The 13659-nt window shown below is 38.2% G+C and overlaps 2 protein-coding genes across 51 annotated transcripts in view; one reads left to right on the top strand and one right to left on the bottom strand.

The window, feature by feature from the left end:
* NEB (nebulin) overlaps positions 1-4817 on the top strand; it is a 232153-nt gene extending 227336 nt beyond the window's left edge. For 30 of the 50 annotated variants that reach the window (XM_057317623.1, XM_057317717.1, XM_048214487.2 and 27 more), the window contains 3 exons: positions 494-646; positions 930-1036; positions 4072-4817. In XM_057317623.1, the coding sequence (XP_057173606.1) occupies positions 494-646; positions 930-1036; positions 4072-4245 (434 nt within the window). In that variant the 3' untranslated portion in view covers positions 4246-4817. Of the gene's footprint in view, positions 1-493; positions 647-929 lie in introns of all 50 variants that reach the window. The other 20 variants (XM_057317597.1, XM_057317600.1, XM_057317596.1 and 17 more) reach the window with 1 other exon arrangement.
* The window catches only part of RIF1 (replication timing regulatory factor 1), a 69519-nt gene continuing 60379 nt past the window's right edge, over positions 4520-13659 (bottom strand). The window contains exon 37 of the transcript XR_008961180.1: positions 4520-13173. The gene's annotated coding sequence lies outside the window, so the exon portion shown is untranslated. The remainder of the gene's footprint in view (positions 13174-13659) is intronic.

Raw genomic sequence — 13659 nt, 5'->3', positions numbered from 1 at the left:
GAATATTTGCGAGCCAGGAAAAACGGGCAGGGTGGAAGGAAGAAGTTCTGCTCCAAGACAGACTCTGGCATTCTGAAGCCTGGCTGTACTATTTAGCAGCTATATGACCTTTGATGGGGTACTTCAGCTGTCACGTGCAAATGAGGATGGCAACCATACATATAGGGTTTCGAGGGTTTATTTTTTTTTAATTTAATTATATATTTTTTAAAAGATTTTATTTATTTATTTGATGGAGAGACAGCCAGCTAGAGAGGGAACACAGGCAGGGGGCGTGGGAGAGGAAGAAGCAGGCTCCCAGCGGAGGAGCCTGATGTGGGACTCGATCCCCCATGCCCTGAGCCAAAGGCAGATGCTTAACGACTGAGCCACCCAGGCGCCCCTCGAGGGTTTAATCCATGGGAGTCTACTGAAAACCATGCTTAGCAACCAACCCACCCCACCGCGCACCAAGACTGTTTCATGTCTGCCCCCCCCCCCCCCGTCCCCCCAGCACAAGCGCAGCGCCGAAGCCGGGAGCATTCGCGGTCTGCCAGCGCTCTGAGCATCAGCGGCGGCGAGGACAAGTCCGAGCACTCAGAAGCCGCTGATCAGCGCCTCTCCACCTACAGTGACGGTGGGGTCTTCTTCTCGGCAACCTCCTCAGGTACAAGTGCGCGGCCCACCCGCTTGCTGGGTTACTAGCACAGATGCTTTGAGTGAAAAAAATGAAAAAATCTGGATCATTTCTTCTGATGAGAAAAGACTAGAATTGTGGAGAGGTACATGAAACCAGATGTTTCACTTTTCATTAACTTTATTAGAGCCTCCTTTCTTGGAAATCATTCTTTAAGTGAGGGGACAAGAGAGCACTGCTCAACTGTTTAACACAGATTAAATGATGTCTGGTCACCTTTTCTTCTTACAAACTACTGCCCCCTACCTTTTAGCTTACAAACATGCAAAAACCACGGAGCTCCCACAACAGCGATCATCTTCAGTTGCAACTCAACAGACAACAGTATCCTCTATCCCATCTCACCCATCTACTGCTGGGGTAAGTAGACAGTCAAGAGCTTACTCAAATCATTCTTTTCAAATGTGCAGTAATGATTATCAGTATTCTGGATGGGTTTTTTTGTTGTTGTTTTTGAGCCAAACCTTCTATTTTATGCAGTGCTCTTTTAATACACATCATGTTACCAGCAATACCAGAAAGCCTTCATTACCAAACTCAAAACAAACTAAACAAATGATCACTTGGGGCTCATTGGTCCCACCCAGTACATTAAGGTATTTGCTGCTTGGAATCATTCTTCAAGAATATGTATATGTATGCATGTGTCACGCATATAAATGTGTCATTATCTTAGATCTCCCTTGTTAATATATATATTGAAGAGATAAGTCAATCATGCTTACAATTCACCAGCTTACTTTAAAAACTCTTAGTTTAAAACCCTGGACTCATTCATAATACCACAAAAACATAATTCTTTAGGGTTGAAGTAAAAGTATTTGTATTAAAAAAAAAAACTATAAAGAAAACTCTTTACCAAAAGACAAAGATCTAAATAAGTATTGAGAATTAAATCCATAAATTCAAGGCAGCTCCAATCAAAATCCTAGAAGCATTTTGTACATTAATTCTAAAATTTATTTGGAAGAATAATCAAGTAAATTTTGAAAATGACAAAATTATTAACCAGATAAGAGCAAAACATGTAATAAAGCTATTATCATTAAATATGGATTTAGCAGGGAAATAGATATGAAAATAGATGAGGTCCAGAAATTGATCCTAAAAGAATTACAAATCAACAGGGGGAAAAAAATCCAAATTGTAAAATAGTACAGAAAAGTAGAGACTAATTTTACAATACAGGGGACAAGGAAGGCTTTCCTCAGCAGGTTCCAGAACCTAGGAATGTGAAAGAAAAGACTGCGTATTTGACCATAAAATTTTAAATGTTTTGCAACAAAAACATGTCAGACTGGGAGAAAATATCTGCAGCATACATAACAAAAAGATTTACATCTAAAAAGCCTAACACTCAAAAATTCATTGGCAAATTATTTCCCTTCTGGTCAAAATAAGACCTGGAAGCAAATGAATTAGACAACTTACAGCAAAAGAGACAGAAATAGCCAACAAAAAAGATGTCCACCATAACTGCAAGCCAGGAATATGCAAATTAATAAGTATTATATTAGAACATTATTAGGGTAGTGAATTTTTTAAAAAATTAAAATGCACATACCATTCAATCTACTCCTTTCACCTTTACAAGCTCTTTTTCTGAAATACTTGCCTACAGAGAAACATTAGGGTAAGAAAAAATGGTGAACAATTAAATGTCCAGAAGTATAGAAATGGCTAATTTGTGATCTTACTAAAATACAGAATTCTCTGTAGCAGTAAAAAGTATAAAAAGTATGAGATCTAAATTTATATGGAAAAGCCCTGAAGCTATATTAAATGGAAAGAATGGGTCAGATTATTAATCACGGTAATTGTTTCACATATGCGGGGGGGGGGGGGAACCTATCCTTGAATATGAATATATGTATGTATATTTCAGAATGCTAGGAAAAAATATGCAGGTTACATACCAAATTACTAACCAGTGCCTGCTCCTATGAAGGTAATTTGGGCACTTTCAATTTTTGTTATTTTTGTCTAGAGATGGTTACAATTTAAAAAATTATTTTGCTGTTGTAAAAACACTTATCTATCTTCTTACCACATTTTTAAGTGTTTAGTACATTCTTGTTTACTATAGGTTCAAACTTATGTACAGATCTCTAGAGCTTATTCAAATTGCTGAATAAGCAATTAACTGAAACTTCATCCTTATTCATTAGTAATTCCCCATCTTCCCATGTTAGTTTTTTGTTTTGTTTCCTTTCGTTTTGTTTTTTTTTAAATGTGGAGGATAGCTTTTAGAAACTTTTAGTATGCTCCCAAATTCCCAGCATGAAAGATACATGCAATACTGCTTTCTCAAAAGGGAAGAAAAGGCCATATACAAAATAAGCATATTCTTTTTTCATACACACGGTTTTATGAATATATCATTAACATACTATTAAGGTCATTTGAAGAGTACAGGTCCACGATTTTATTTCATTTACAGTTATAAAATTAGATTGTAGTAGTGGTCGAATAACATTTTCTCACCCTAAAAGAACCCTTATACTCAACAGTCACTCCACTTCCTGAGCCTCTCCCTCCCCCACTGTCCAATCCAAGGGATTCACTCATGTACTTTGTCTCTTTGCCTGTGTAAGACATTTCATGTAAATGAAATCATACACTATGTGGTTTTTTGTGACTGGTTTCTTCTACTTAATGCTCTGAGGTTCATCTAATTTTATCATACAACAGTAACTCATTCCTTTTTATTACCAAATATTCCATTGTATGGAAATACCACCCTTTTTTCTTTTATTCATCCATTGGGAGGCAGTTGGGTTGCTACCATTTTTTGGCTGCTATAAATGATACTATGAATGTGGATGTACAAATTATTGTACAGACCTATGTTTTCATTCCGCTTGGGTATATACATAGGACTGCAATACGGTTAACTTCTGTATTTAACATGGGAGGAACTTAGAAAAACTCTTTTCAAAGTGGCTGCACCATTTTACATTCCCATCAGTTTATAAAATTTCTCCACATCCTCCCCAATACCTATTATTGTTTCTTTTTGATTATCACCATTCTAGTGTGTGTCATGTGGTATTTCATTGTGGTTTTCCCTGACGATTAGTAATGTCAAGTATTTTTTTCATGAGCTTATGGGCTATTTGTACATCTCCTTTGGAGAATTCAGATCCTTTGCCTCCTCTCCCACCTTTTTTCCAGTATTGAATGGTAGGAGTTATCTTCTCTGGGTGGTAATCCCTTACCAGATACAAAATAGGAGAAAATATTTGCAAATTGTGTGAGTAGTCTTTCTACCTTCCTGGCGGTGGTTGTACATTCTCTTTTGTGCAACTTGAGTAAGTCATAAGAGATCTTAAAATTAGACATTTGGGTTGACTGTTGCAAATCTAATACATATTTTCCTACCTTTTTTCGAATAGAAGATCTTCCGTGCCATGTACGACTATATGGCTGCTGATGCAGATGAGGTGTCCTTCAGAGATGGAGACGCTATTGTGAACGTGCAAGCGATCGATGAAGGGTGGATGTACGGCACCGTGCAGAGGACGGGCAGGACCGGCATGCTGCCGGCCAACTACGTGGAGGCTGTTTAGGCGTGTCCGCACCACACCTGTGTGCAGGGCCTGTACATCCTGCAGTCAGTATTTCAGCTCAGGCTAAGTCCTCAAGCTGCCTAGTGGTCTTTCTGTGTCAATATGATTACCATCCCTTGTTTCTATATGAACCTTGGTAATTCTCCAGTAAAACAAATGTTAATATCATCTCTAATTGTCCAATTATTAAACTAGATTTACTTCATTATTTTCTGGACTTGGACATAGAACTGGAGACATTAAACACACAGGTTCATTATTTTTTAAATTGTCATTAAATTTTCCATAGTGTTTTAAAGGAAGTTTACTTATAGCATAGATATTTTAAAAGTTTATGCAATGTATCAACCCAGAGTCTTTCTCCATTATGAAAATGTTTAACATTATTTTTTTAAAACAAGGATTCTGAACATGTTAAACACATTAAAGAAAAATGGCAGAAATACTCACCTTTTCCTTGCTTACCAAATGCTGATGCTTTTAATTCTATTCCAGTTCTGAAGTTATAAAGGTGAGTCAATATAAACTGTGGATAAGCTACTAATTAATAAAGTCTGTAATTCTGCAGTAAACACCACTGATGCAATGACTTTTATTTTTAATAGTTTTATGACTGACAAATTTCAGTAAACCAAATCCATTACTTTAGATTTCACCAAAAAAAATTTAAAAAATGTACCATTAAAAACGCACAAGCATAGGCTTTCTCAGAACTATACTGTGTTTGTTTAGCAATCTTCCCTTATGGCTCAGCTGATTGATAACATTTTAGAAACAACTGTGGGATCAGCAGTGGATAGCTGGGAAATGGATGGCACTGCATGCCCCATCCCTACTATTTCCTACAGACCTGCTCCCTCTAATATGCCTTTGGCCAGAGTCTATCCAAAGTGGTGTCATTAGTCTGGCAGTATGCAAGCAGCCTCAACAGGGGCCAGCACCACTCCACAGTGACTCCTGCCCTGAGGAGAGGGAAAGAAAGACAACCACACACACCAGCCCAACTGCGGCTCCAGCAGTGGACTGGGAGCAGACATCAGCCCTGACTGTAGGCCCCACCCACCACAGGAAAAGCAATGGGCCGTTCCATAACTACTGCATCTCTAGCGAACACCTGGTCTGACTCAACTCAAGCCCAAGGTGGCCCCAGACTGGTCCACTAGCACCATGGGGATGAAACCCTGTCCACAAGTGGCAAAGAGAGCCATTGCAGATGACTGGATTGAAGGCAAACATGACAACCACAAAGTAGGGTACACTCAACACACATAGGAGACAGACAGCCCTGAAGAGTCAGGTTCTGGTGAACAGGGCATATTGTGCAGGAGGACACCACAAGACCTCTTCTTCATAGGCCCCTACTTGCAAGAGCAGGAGATGTAGCTGACTTTCCTAACAAAAGAGAAATAGACACAGAGATAAAATGAGGTCATAGTCAGAGGACTATGTCCCAAATGAAAGGACAAATCACAGCAAGAGACCTAAAAAAAAAAAAACAGAGCTAAGTAATATGTCTGATAGAGAATTTAAAGAACTAGTCATAGAGATACTCCCTGGGCTTGAGAAAAGACTTGACCTTGGTGAGGTGCTTAACAAAGAGAAAACATGAAAACCAGAGATAAACTCAGTAACTGAAATTTAAAATATAATGGAATAAAAAATATATCCTGGAAAAAACAGACTAGAGAAAGCAGAACAAATCAGTGCTCTGGAGAACAGAGTAATGGAAAGCAATTAAGCTGAACAGGAGAGAGGAACAAATAATAAAAAAAATGAAAATAGACTACGGAAAGTAGGTGACACCATTAAGCATAATAACGTTCGCATTAAATCTCAGAAGGAGGAGAGAAAAGCGAGCAGAAAATTTATTTGAAGAAATAATAGCTGAAAACTTCCCAAATCTAAGAAAGGAAACCAATTTCAGATCCAGGAGCCATTAGAAAGTCCCCAACACAGCCCAAGGAACTCCATACCAAGACTCACAGTAATTAAGATGGCAAAAGGACTGATAGAGAATTTTAAAAGCAGCGAAAGAAAACAGTTACATACAAGGGAAACCCCATATGGCTGTAGGTTGATTTTTTTCAGCTGAAACCATAGGCCAAAGAGGAGTGGCATGACAAAGTGCCAAAAAGAAAACAAAGTACAAAACACCTGAGACCCAGAATACTCCATCCAGCAAGGCAAGGCTATCATTCAGAATGGAAGGAGAGAGAAGGAGTTTCAAGATAAACAAAAAGTTAAAGGAATTCATGACCACTAAACCAGTCCTACATGAAATGTTAAAGGGGACTGTGAGTGGAAAGACAAGTAGTATGAAGAAAAGAAAGAAGCACAAAAGCAGTAAAATTAAGTTATCTAGAAAAATAAGTCAAGGAATCCACAAAATAAAAGGATGTAAATTATGACACCGTGTACCCAAACCATTGAGGGGAGAGAAGAATGGGTTAAAACTTAAGCCACTATCAGCTTATATAGAGTACTATATGCAAAAGATGTTTTATATGTACCTAATGGTAACCACAAAAGTAACATATGCAAAAAATAAAGAGAAAGGATCCCAACTACATCACTATAGAAGGCCAGCAAACCATGAGAGAAAACGAGAAGGAACAGAGAAAAACTACAAAAACCACCATAAAACAAGTAACAAAATCAGTACATACCTATCAATAATTACTTTGAATGTAAATGGAGTAATGCTCCAATCAAAAGATATAAGGTGATGGGGGCGCCTGGGTGGCACAGCGGTTAAGCGTCTGCCTTCGGCTCAGGGCGTGATCCCGGCGTTACGGGATCGAGCCCCACATCAGGCTCTTCCGCTGTGAGCCTGCTTCTTCTTCTCCCGCTCCCCCTGCTTGTGTTCCCTCTCTCGCTGGCTGTCTCTATCTCTGTCGAATAAATAAATAAAACATCTTTAAAAAAAAATAAAAAGATATAAGGTGATGGAACAGATGAAAGGTAAGACCCATCTACACACTGCCCACAAGAGACTCATTTCAGAACTAAAGATACACACAGATTGAAAGTGAAGGAAAGGAAAACCAGTTACATGCAAATGAAAGTAAAAAGAAAGCTGAGATAGCAATACTTATATCGGACAAAAGAGACTAAAACAAAGACAGCAACGAGAGACAAAGGACACTATATAATCATAAAAGAACAATCCAACAAGAAGATACAATAATTGGGGGTGCCTGGCTGGCTCAGTAGGAAGGGCATGTGACTCCTGATCTCAGGACTGTGAGTTCGAGCCCCATGTTGGGTGTAGAGATTACTTAAACTTTTTTAAAAAGATATTATAATTGTAAACTGGGGAGCATCCAAATATATAAAGCAGCTAATAACAAAGATAAAGGAAGTAACTGATGGTAATACAATAGTAGGCAACTTAAACACCCCACACATCAATGGATAGATCATCCAAACAGAAAATCAACAAGGAAACAAGAGGCTCTGAATGATACACTGGGCCAGATGGATCTAGCAGATACATTCAGAACATTCCATCCTAAAACAGCAAAACACTTTCTTTTCAAGTGCACATGGAACATTCCCCAGAACAGATCACATATTAGGCCACAAAACAAGTCAACAAATTCAAAAAAATTAAAACCATACCATGTGTCTTTTCCTACCATAACACTATGAAACTAGAAATCAACCACTAGAAAAAATCTGGAAAAAACACAAATACATGGAGGTTAAATAGCATGCTACAAATGCATGGGTCAACCAAGAAATCAAAGAGAAAATTAAAAAATACATGGAGACAAAAGAAAATGAAAACGTAAGGGTCCAAATTCTTTGGGACACTGCAAAAGCTATTCTAAGAGGGAAGTTTATAGCAATACAGGCTTACCTCAAGAAGAAGAAAAATCCCAAACCCAACCCTAGACTTAAAGGAGCTAGAAAAGGAAGAACAAATAAAACCCAAAAACAGAAGAAAGAATAAAAATTAGAGCAGAAATAAGCAAAACAGAAATTAAGGAAACAATAGTACAGATTATTGAAACCAGGAGCTGGTTCTTTGAAAAAAACCAACAAAATTGATAAACCTTTAGCCCAGACTCCTCAACAAAAGAGAGGACTCAAACAAAATCAGAAATGAAAGAGGAGAAATAACAACCAACACTACAGAAATACAAAGGATTAAAGTATTATGAAAAATTATATGCCAATAAATTGGACAACCTAGAAGATTTGGATCAATTACTAGAAACATATAACCTCCCAACACTGAATCAGGAAAAAATAGAAAACTTGAATGACTACCAGCAATGCAATTGAATCATTTAAAAAATCCCAACAAACAAAAGTCCAGGACCAGATGGCATCACACGTGAACTCTACCAAACATTTAAAGAAGAGTTAATATCTGAGAAGGGCATATCATATGCACCCCAATGTTCATAGCAGCACTGTCCACAATAGCTAAACCGTGGAAGGAGCTGAGATGCCCTTCAACAGACTAATGGATAAAGAAGATGTGGTCCATATATACAACGGAATATTACTTAGCCATCAGAAAGAAAGATTACCCAACATTTGCAGCAACATGGACTGGACTGGAGGAGATTATGCTAAGTGAAAGAAGTCAAGCAGAGAAAGACAACTATCATATGGTTTCACTCATTTGTGGAACATAAGGAATAGCAAGGAGATTGGGAGGAGAAGGAAGGGAAGAATGGGGGGTTGGTAAGCAGAAGGGGGAATGAACCACGAGAGACTATGGACTCTGGGAAACAAACAAAGGGTTTCAGAGGGTTGGGGGGTGAGGGATTGGGATAGGCCGGTGATGGGTATTAAGGAGGGCACATATTGCATGGAGCACTGGGTGTTATACGCAAACAATGAATCATGGAACACTGCATCAAAAACTAATGATGTACTGTATGGTGACTAACATAATAAAAATTTAAAAAAATAAAGAGTTAGTACCTAGTCTTCTCGGGGCGGCTGGATGGCTCAGTCGGTTAAGTGTTTGCCTTTGGCTCAGGTCATGAGCCCCGCTATCAGGCTGCCTGCTTAGCAGGGAATCTGCTTCTCCCTTTGTACCCACCCCCTTGGCTCATGTTCTGTCTCTGTCTCTCAAATAAATAAAAATCTTAAAACAAAACAAAGTCTTCCCAAACTATTCCAAAAAATAAAAGAGGAAGAAAACTTCCAAATTCATTCTATGAGGCAGCATTATCCTGATATCAAAACCAGATAAAGACACTGCAAAAAAAGAGAACTACAGGCCAATATCTCTCATGAACACAGATGCAAAAACACTCAACAAATTTTAGCAAACTGAATCCAACAATAAACAAATCATTTGCCATCATCAAGTGGGATTTATTCATGGGATACAAGGGTGGTTCAACATACACAAATCAGTCAACATGACATTACATCAACAAGAGAAAGGAAAAAAACCACATGATCATTTCAACAGAGGCAGAAAAAGCATATGACAAAGCACACATCCATTCATGATAAAAACCCTCAATAAAGTTAGGTTTAGAGGAAACATATCTCAACATAATAAAGGCCGATTCTGAAAAACCCACAGCTAACATTATACTCAATGGTGAAAAACTGAGAGCTTTCTCCCTATGGTCAGGAACAAGACAAAGATGTTCACTCTTACCACCTTCACTATGTTGAATCAGAACTGGAAGCCCGAGTCACAGCAATCAAAGAAAAAGAAATAAAATGCAACCAAATTGGTAAGGGAGAACTAAAACTTTCACTATCTGTAGATGACATGATTCTATACATAGAAAGCCCTAAAGACTCCACCAAAAAACTACTAGAACTGATAAATGAATTCATTTAAGGTCACAGGATACAAAATCAATATACAGAAATCCATTGCGTTTCTATACACTAATAATGAAGCAACAGAAAGAGAAATTAAAGAAACAATCCCATTTACAATTGCACCAAAAAATAATAAACAGACCTAGGAATAAACTTCACCAAGGAGGTAAAAGACCTGTCTGATACCGAAAAAGTATAAAACCCTGATGAAAGAAACTGAAGATGACACAAACAAATCCAAAGATATTCCATGCACATGGATCGGAAGAACAAATATTGTTAAAATGTCCTTAATATCCAAAGCAATCCACAGATGGAATGCAATCCCTATCAAAACCCAACAGCATTTCTCACAGAAGTAGAACAATCTTAAAATTTGAATGGAACTACAAAAGACCCCAAATAGCCAAAGTGATCTTGAGAAAGACCAAAACAGGGTATCACAATCCCCCCAAACAAGATATATTACAAATCTGTAGTAATCAAAACAATATGGTACTGGCGCAAAACCAGACACACACAGATCAATGGAGCAGGACAGAAAGCCAAGAAACAAACCCATGATTACACAATCTTTGACAAAAGAGGCAAGACTATGCAATGTGAAAAGGACAGTCTCTTTAACAAATGGTGTTTGGAAAACTAGACCGTTACATGCAAAGAATAAAAGTGGACCACTTTCTTACACCATATGCAAAAATAAACCAAAAAATGGATTAAGGACCTAAATTTGAGACCTGAAACCATAACAATCCTGGAAGTAGAGTGCACACACATTATCTCTGATACTGACTGTAGCAACTTCTTTTCATAGCAGCATTTTTCTAGATATGTCTCCTAAGGCAAGGGAAACAAAAGCAAAAATAGTGGGACTATTATCAAAATAAAAAGCTTCTGCACAGCAAAGGAAACAATCAACAAAATTAAAAGACAATCTACTACAGAGCAGAAGATATTTGCAAATGACATATCTTATAAAAGGTTCATATCCAAAATATATAAAGAACTTATGCAATTCACCAAAAACACAATCTAAATAAAAATGGGCAGAAGACATGAACAGATATTTCTCCAAAGACATACAGGTGGCTAACAGACATATGAGAAAATGCTAAACATCACAGATCATCAGGGAAATGCAAATCAAAACCACAATGAGATATCACATCACACCTCACGCCTGTCAGAATGACTAAAATAAAAAACGCAAGAAACAACAAGCATTGGCAAGGATGTGGAGGAAAAGGAACCCTCACGCACTGTTGGTGGGAATACAAACTGGTGGTACAGTCACTACAGAAAAGAACTATGGAGGTTCCTCAAAAAATTAAAAATGGAACTACCCTATGATCCAGTAATCACACTATTTACCCAAATATTAAAACACTAATTTGAAAAGATATGTGCACCCCTATGTTGATGCAACATTATTTACAATAGCCAAATTGTGGAAGCAGCCCAAGCATCCATCCATAGACAAATGGATAAAGATGTGGTATACATATAATGGAATGTTACTTAGCCATAAAAAAGAATGAAATCTTGTCATTAGCAACACAGATATATATACAGGATATAATGCTAAGTGAAATAAGAGAAAGACAAATACCACATGATTTCACTCATATGTGGAATTTAAGAAAAACAACAACCTAACAAAGATAAAAGGAGACAAAAAAAAAGACTCTTAACTATCGAGAACTGATGGTTATCAGAATGGAGGTTGGTTGGGGGGTGAGGGGAGGAATTGGTAAAGTGAAGGGGATTACGGGTACATTTATCAAAAGCATGAAGTAATGTACAGAATTGCTCAATCACTATATTGTACACTTGAAACTAACCTTGCATGTTAACTATGCTGGAATTGAAAGGAGCAAAATAAAAGGAAAAAAATTTGCATACATATTCAATGCCAACTTACTATCTGTTTAATAATGCAATTTGCTTCCTTGTTTGTAATGCATGGTGTTGGGGGAGCCCTATGGAAAATGGTATCTAGGGAGGAAGCCCATGGAAAATGAGGAAGCTTTAAAAATGAGTTGTCACTCTGGCTCCTCCACTCGGGGGAAACGTGGCCTGAGAGGGGCTAAGTACAATGGAAAGAAGTAGGCAACTGGCCTCCCCAAATACACATCCTTAATTTAAGTGCTAATTTAAATTTAGAAATAGGTTATAAATTCACTACTGCAAAACTAAAAATTAAACTTATGCTAAAAAAAAAATAGCTATGGGATCGAATCCTAACCTCAGGGGATCTTTCTAATCTGCAGCCGTTAAGTTGACAGCACAAGGCAAAAACGTTAAACTGTCCTCAAGCTTCTTAATGCGTCTCTCTCGAGGAGACTCACAGTAAGCACACATTAGTGCAGAATGTACACGTGTGAATGCTCGGAGATCACATTTGTGTGCCAGGCACCACACCAGATGCTGGGGTTAGAGAGATGAACCAGAGACTGTTGGTGTCCTTATGAAACTCAACAGTTCCACAAAAAAGGCAGGCCATGCCGAAGTGTCCTAATGATGGGAGCGGCAGCCACTCTGCCATCTTCAATCTTCCTTTAACCTGGGTTAAAAATCCAGGTGAAACACAGCAATACCGTACGTGTGCTATTTTTCCAACCTTTGGGAACAAAGTTTATGCTGTCTCAGTTACAATAAATGTTTCAGTTTTAAAATTTTCTGTTCACTTTTTGAGGCTGCCAAAGCATACTTTGCAGTTGCTCTTACAGATAAACAGACACAATTTTTATCTAATTCTAGGGCTTTTAGTTAAAAGCTTGGAAATTTTTCATACAGAAAAATAGAGAATCCTACTATACCCACCTCCTGAAGGTTTCAATTCATGGCTGATCTCGTTTTGTCTACCCTACCAATGCTCTCCTCCGTTAAAGTAAATCCTACTAATCATATCTTAAAACAATCACAATTGACAAACCTTAAAACACTTGACAATCCGTATCCAGGGCTCAAATTTTCCCGCTCATCCAACTTTCAAGACTTCTGCTTGGAACCCCATTCTGTCAACACAGTGATACCAGGGAAGTCCTTTGTACAGATATCCACTACCACACAGACGACCTACGGCTGCAAAGATCCTCAGTGACTAGCTGTTCATACCATCTGCAAGAGGTTATAAAAGAGATCAATTGGCAACTGAGTTATATTGGAGTCAGAGTCAGAACTCCAACCCAATTTCCTTAATGACTAGAGTTCACCTACTCTTGTGAAATTCTTATGAGTTCTTCAGGTCCTACAAGCCCTAACACCCTCTCTGCGCCCCCCCTCCCGCCCCCGCACCTCAGAATGTGACCTTGTCAACAGGGTCATTGCAGAAGTTAGTTAAAATGAGGTCATTAGGATGAGCCCACAGCCAATACAACTGGTGTCTATAAAAAGGGCAAATACACAGAGAACACCTTGTGAAGATGAAAGCAGAGATTGGAGTGAAGCTTCCACATGTCAACAAAGTAAAAAATTGCTAGCAAAGCACCAGAAGCTAGGGGAGAAGCATGGAGTTCTTCCTCACAGCCCTTACAAAACACCAACCCTGTGAACAACTTGTCTCAGGCTTCTAGTCTCCAGAACTGTGAGACAATAAATTTGTTA

The sequence above is a fragment of the Ursus arctos genome, unplaced genomic scaffold, assembly GCF_023065955.2.
Source record: "Ursus arctos isolate Adak ecotype North America unplaced genomic scaffold, UrsArc2.0 scaffold_1, whole genome shotgun sequence".
Lineage (NCBI taxonomy): Eukaryota > Metazoa > Chordata > Mammalia > Carnivora > Ursidae > Ursus > Ursus arctos.
This window is presented reverse-complemented; position numbering and strand designations above follow the sequence as displayed.